Source organism: Triticum aestivum, chromosome 1A (genome assembly GCF_018294505.1).
Source record: "Triticum aestivum cultivar Chinese Spring chromosome 1A, IWGSC CS RefSeq v2.1, whole genome shotgun sequence".
NCBI classification, from domain to species: domain Eukaryota; kingdom Viridiplantae; phylum Streptophyta; class Magnoliopsida; order Poales; family Poaceae; genus Triticum; species Triticum aestivum.
The window spans coordinates 564,352,471-564,359,327 of NC_057794.1; the positions used below are offsets into that span (position 1 = coordinate 564,352,471).

General features: G+C 47.1%; 1 protein-coding gene across 1 annotated transcript; it reads right to left on the bottom strand.

Annotated features, from left to right (window-relative positions):
* Positions 1-784: 784 nt before the first annotated feature.
* Positions 785-3,405, bottom strand: LOC123051479 (uncharacterized). Its single transcript, XM_044474391.1, has 2 exons — positions 3,260-3,405; positions 785-1,632 (listed from the first exon to the last, which is right to left on the bottom strand). The coding sequence occupies exons 1-2, from the start codon at positions 3,276-3,278 to the stop codon at positions 785-787; spliced, it is 867 nt and encodes a 288-aa protein (XP_044330326.1). The 5' UTR covers positions 3,279-3,405.
* Between the last annotated feature and the right edge of the window lie 3,452 nt (positions 3,406-6,857).

The window sequence follows — 6,857 nt, forward strand, 5'->3', positions numbered from 1 at the left end:
ATAGGATAAATATACCCATAGCGGGAAAAGTCATCTGTGAATGTAATGAACGAATCAAAACCATCTACAGACTTAATATTAAGGGGTCCACATATGTCGGTGTGAATTAATTCTAAAACCCTTGTGGCTCTAACTGCTCCTTTCTTAATTGTTTTTGCAAATTTTCCTTTAATGCAGTCGACACATTTGTCTGCATCTGAGAAGTCTAATGGGAGGAGTATTTCATTTTTAACTAAGCGTTCCATTCTCCCCCTCGAAATGTGGCCCAAACGACAATGCCACAATTTCGAAGAATTACTTACTCCTTTCCATTTCTTCTCAACATTAATTTCATCACTCACATGCATAACTGAATCATTATGAAGAGATAGCATGTATAGTTGGCCTCGTCTAACACCGATGCCTACATTCTTATTACATTTGATCAAAGCAAATTGTTTCTTGCCAAAATGGCACTCATACATATCATCATCTAAACGAGAAACTGAAATCAAATTCCTACTTAAGGTAGGCACATAAATAACATTATTCAATCTAAGAGTGTGGCCAGTGTGTAGCTCCAACGTGAGAGATCCCACAGCTTCAACATCGGCCTCAACTCCGTTCGCAACCTTAAGCTTTCTTGTTCCTCCTCTTATGGTTTGGATCGTATCGAATCCCTGCATAGAGTTAGCAACGTGAGTGGTTGCCCCTAAATCAATCCACCATGACTTTATTGAAAAATCAACATAAAGTGATTCATCTACAAAAGTAATTTCATCAATACCTCTTTTGTTCATCCATTTTAGAAAGCTGGGCAGTCCCTTTGATAGTGTCCCTCTTCTTTGCAGAAGTTACAAGCATTTTCTCCAGCAGTGGAGCTGCTAGGAGCAGAAGAAGAACCACCGGCTTCTTTACCCTTGAATGCCTTAGGGTTGAATGGCTTAGTGCCTTCTTTCTTGACTTGCCTTTTCTGAGGCTTAGGGAAACCTTGTCCGTCATGCTTTCTCTTGTTAGAGCCAACATGAAAGACATGGTCTTTTTTCTGCCTCATGATCCTTTCTTCCTCCTGGACGATCCTTGCGGTCATCTCAGAGAGTGGCCATTTTTCCTTTAGAGAGTTATAGTTGACCTTAAATTGTTCAAACTCTTCAGGAAGAGACTCAAGAATAATTATGACAAGAAGGGCTTCACTTAAAGAACACTCCAAAGCCTTAAGCTTGGTGAAAGCATTTACCACCCTCAATATGTGCTTCCTAACATTTCCGTCAATAGTGTATTTCTGAAGAAGTTTAGCAAAAAGCTCATGAGCATACACTTTGTCGGAGCCTTTAAATTGCTCCTTCATTTCAGTGAGGAAATCTTTAGCAGTATCTTTCTTAGGGAGTGCTTCAGAAATGTCCGGCGATATTGTCGCTTTCATGATGAGAAGCGCAATATGGTTGGACTTATTCCACTTTTCCATCTTAACATCATACTCCTTCTTGAGTTCTGCATACCCTGTGACACCCGCCACAGGTGCCACAGGTTTTTCTTCCCTCAAGGCATAGTCAAATTCATTACAACCCAAACATAATTCGACTTGGGACTTCCAACGAGGGAAGTTACTCCCCGTAAGTGGTTCGATCGTGTCGGACCGGAATGGAGCGGAAGCTGAAATCATCATAAAAGTTCATAAGTAAAGTTGCATGATTATAAATTTACGTTGGTAAATAAACAAACATGCCAAGTATTTAATTTCAATCCATGTCAAAACACCGTTGGGCAGAAAAAACATGGATTTAAAATATCATAGGGGATGACTCATAATAATAAAACAACGTTGGTCCGAATTAAAATTAGAGTCATTTCATTCTTAATTTAAACATCAACATAAAAAAAATTATCATTATTTGATGTCTAAAAAAAACTTCATCATCCAAAAAACACATAATAAATCATGAATAAAATATCTCGTTGGTTCAATTTTACCCAGAATAATAATGTGTTTATTACATTTTTAGGCATTTTCTGGTTTAAGCAGTGCAAATCATAATATTTATTAACTTAAACGCACTGGAAAAATAGAAAATCGCGACAGTGATTTTGGCCCGAAATACCCCACAGCTACACGTAAAACGGCCCAGCCCAGATTTTTTTTTGTGTGTGTGTTTTCGCTGGACTGACATAACCTGGGCCGCAGCCCACAGCCGGAATCGGCCCATTGGCGTCCACCGGCCCAACGCGGAGCCGAGCGATGCTGCCGGCCGTCCGATTGGAATCGACGGTCCGCGTCGATCGCGGCTGGAACAAAACAGCCGCCCGGCCAGAACCCTAGCTCATTTCCCCCTCGACCCCCCGCATTTCACGCTCGACAGGGAGCGGCGATGGCGGTCGACGGCGGCTCGAGGCGCGCCGGCCATGGCGGCGCGGCGGCTGCGCTCGCCGGAGGAGCGTGCAGCAGGATGAATCCCGCGCGCTCCCCCCGTCGAGCGTGGCCCCAGCGTCCGTGCACATGGCGCATCAAGGAGGGTGGAGGGATGCCGGCCACCGCGGCATGAGGAATGACGACGACTTGCTCGGCGTCGGCCAAACAAGGGCGCGTCCATTTGAGCGGCAGCGGCGGCGGCGCCACTTCGTTCCGCGCGTCGTCCCGAGGACGGCGGCGTCGCGGCGTCTTCGCCCTCGCGCAACGGTGGGCGCTGCGCGGGCCCCGAAGGGAAGAGGCGAGTACGCGGCGCGTTAGGTGAGGATTCTCCTCATTCTTTTCAAATCGTGTACATCAGTGCTTGATTTGGGGGAAAACATTCCTAATTGCAGAATTAGGGTTCTTACGAATTTGGGGAAAAAATCTAGGGTTCTTACACATGAGGGGTTGCTACTGTTGACGTGCGTGTATCCCTCTGCCTTCTATGTTGATAATGCATACGGAAACAGGACTTAAACATGATCAATACTAATCAACTTAACATGAAGGTGAGCATTAGATCTTAACTTAGATTAATTAGAATTGATGAACTTAGGTGGCACTACTGATCCGTAGCAAATTGGAATTAAAACATCATCAACAGTGGGCAATTGACATCAACATCAAAAAACAGTAGCAATCAAACTTGATCTACAGAGGGCCTAAACTTGAGATTGGTTTACTGAACATGATATAGGGATCTAAAAGCGATCATATCTGGCGACTGATACCATTGTTGGGATAATTATGCATCTCTGGGATGCTATTAGCAGGAACAGATTGCATCTAGAACACCTAAAACATGAGCAGAGAAAAGGTTTAGGGGATCATTACGTGTCACGGCAGTGGACATGATCGCCTGCTTGGTGCAGGCTTGATGCAGAGGTGATGTAGTCGAGGTAGAAGTCCTCCTCAACGTCCTGATGCCCTCAGGACGCCACCGGCACTGCCCGGCGACGGCAGCGGCGGCTGGAGTAGGTCTTCCCGTCACTGCAGCGCTCCCCCTGATCGGATGGGGTGAGAGAATATTGGGAGGGGAGTGAAACCGTACGTGAATTGTGATCGCACAGGCTGCCAACCCTCTCCCGTTCCCTTTTATGTAGCGCTGGCGACAGGGGACCTAAACCATCAGTTGGTTTGGGTGCCCCCGATCAGGGCGCCTCAGTTGGGATAAAAAGTCCACGTACGTTGGTGCGTGGGGCCTTTTCCTTTAATATTATCTTTTCCCTTTTTTTTGTTAGACTAATAGATCTAACTGGCTTGTTTAAGCCGTCAGATCAAAACCAACACTCACTACCCCTATCTATGCAGCAGGCAGCACCCCCTGCTGGCAACTTGGCAAGATCTGCCGGCCATTCGCTGGGCGTCGCATCAGAGGCTAGCTAGCTAGTACGTGTGCAGCGCGGCCCCCGGCTTCTTCGGGAAAATTCAGGCGATCGCTTTCGAGTTGGCACAGGCCCGGTCAGGTAGGTGCGTGCATGGACGTCCAAGCGCCTAGCTCATCTTAGCATGGTCCAGGGTGGTCCAGCCGTGCAGGACCAGACGTTGCATGCACATATTCTGCATCCTCCATGCCCTGCCAATCGCGCAACACACGCACCGGCACCGCCCAGCCCGCTTTGCGCGCCAGCATCTTCAACAGTTTGTATGTTAGCTTGTTGGTAACATTTTGTCATGTCATCAATCAACACTTTAACATACAACAATTTCAATGGATTGTATCTATTTGCCCAGTAGGGTGTGAGATAATAAATAAGGTGCTCTCTTTACATTGGAGCTTGTGCAATGGGTGTTGATTCATGTATATACAATTTTCCTTTCTTTCTTCATTTATTGTATGACACATCATCAAAAATTCTACTACAGAAAAGTCTATAAACAACTATCTTATAACCATTGAAGATGCTAGCTAGCTAGCTTTGGAGTTTGCACATTTGGGTGTTAGTTTGGGTTTTGTTAATAAGGACTGTCTGGTACTAGCCCGGCAACTGCAAGGAGGTCGGTCAACCGTAGTTTTCTGCACATTTTGCATTTTCTAATCGAACAACGCCCGCGGTATATGGGGATGATAACAACACTACACTGGCAGTAAGCCAAGAAACCGTTGCTGAAGTGGGTCACATTGTCTAGCTCGGTATGTACTAGTACTACATGCTTGATAGTGCCTCTCGTACTGATTATGCTATTTGCTTTGGCAAGCGCGGATACAAATGAATGGTGGCTTTCATATATCCGGGGTTGCTGCATAGCATTTGATGGCTAGCTAGGCTTTAAAAGAACGGGACGCACAGCCTTTTGCCGAACCGGGGATCAAAATCATTTGGTCGGGCATTCACCTCTTGCATTGGTGTGTCCTTCATGCCACTGCCAGGACTGATATTTGTATGGACTAGAAGATTTTGCACAATCGTCGTAGTACTAGTACCGATCTTGGTGCTTTAAGATTGCCCTAGCTCTCATGACAACATCATTGAACAGGCCAAACACGGACGCAACCTCTGTTTCTTTACTCACAAGGAAAGAACCGCAACTCGAAGCGGGACATGCACCACACAAAGAAGAATCCCGTGAAACGGACAATCCATGAAGCAGTGTTGCTAGGTCCATGAAAGTTACGGTTCATGCTTGTCACTACTCCCACATATGATCTGATCGTGCCACTAGCAAACGCTAGACAGTACTGTGGTTATTTTCCTGAAAATGGGCCGCTAGCTGGTGTTTCTTAGATTGACATGACTGGTCGCTAGCTCCCACATACAAGTTCTCTCCTTTTCTCCCTCTCTTCTGTCACAATCCAAAACAGCACCATTATCGGTGAAGCATACTCCTCTACTAACAGAGCTGTTTGAGTACATCCATCCACCGATTTCCATATGCATGCACGTGCATCGCTAGGTTCGCTTGCTTCCTAGTACTAGCATAGATGCATGATTGAGTAAAGAAAGAAGACCATGATACGTACCCCGCTGATAATTTCTTGCTAATACCTCGCTAGTTAACCTGCAAGTAACGTACTACGTACTAGCTGATTTAACCCGTACGTGCCACACGTTAGTTTGCAAAACATGCATGCATACATGCACGGGCCGTTTGCTTGCTCGGCGGATCTCTCCATCTCCGGCAGCTAGCCGGCACCGTGGTTTATGGCAATATTCATTCATGGCGTATTAACTCGTCGCTACTGGTGGTTCATGTGGATGTGTTGTCGCTACGGCAAGCCGGGCTCTGGCTCGCTTGTCCGTGCCTGCTTGGTTTGCTCTCCTTGGCTCGTCGAAATGACGCGATCGACCGTTGATGTGTCACGGTATGGGGGCAGCAGCAGCGCCGGAACTGTTCCCGGATCTTGCCTTTTTGTAACCCAACACAGTGACGATTGTCTGGCTAATTAATAAACTTGCTCAAATTAAGGTCGCTTCTGTCACGGTTTCCCACCACCAATGTCTACGTATATGTTAGTAATTCTACGGTCTCCTGAATTGGCCGGTTCTTTCTACTAGTACTATGGGAGCGACTCCTATAGGAGTAGTCACGAGTCTACCTGAGTGAGTGAGTCAATATGGAGAAGATTCTCTGTAGAGCACAATTCACGAGTGCTCTCTTTTTCTTTTATTCAGTGACTGGCCTGTTTATCCAGCAGGCTTTGCCTTTGGCTCGGATGCGCACCTGCAGCACAAGTCACGTCGTTTGTTTTTACATTTTTGGTGATGATTCTCGTGCATGCGTAGGCTACCCTACCTCACGCTGGCTGGCGCAACATTTTCCAAGATTCACACGAGATCAGGGTGACGAGGGAAGCAGTACTCCAATACATATGCTGGCTGACATAGAGAACCTGTCTCTTCTCGCGTTAGAAAAAAGGGACTGTTAATCCAAAAAGAAGGACTCTATCCCCATGTGACACACAGCAAGTGGTACGAGGCGCATCCTTGTACTCCTTTCTCTTGTACTCCTGCTTCACCGAGTACACGAGAGAGGCCCTGCTTTATTCATGTGCGTATTTGTGGTGAACTCATCTGTTTGTTGCTAGTTCTACGTAGTACTGTTCTCACTGGAATGTACACGGATCGAAAATTTGAGCTCAGATAGTCGCGTCTCCTGCTCAGGGCCGTGCGATTCAGGACGTGTGCTTGATCGTAGTACCATTGTATTCGCGGCGGCGCATCGCACGCAAGGTGGACGCGTCTTCCGGCCATCCACGGGCCCGTGAGTTCGCGTGGGGGCGGTGCAGAACGGACGGAGCACACAGGTTTTGGCCAATCATACGGTGATCATCGAGGCTTCCCCGCGCCGTGCGGGCGGGCTGTCGGTCGCGGCGTCGCCATCACGCCGTCACATGCGCTCGCTGATGCGTGGATGGGATTGGACCGGACTGGATGCGACGTGGAGCCAAAGCATTCTTCCTATCAGAAATGAGACCGTGTGTCTGTCTCTC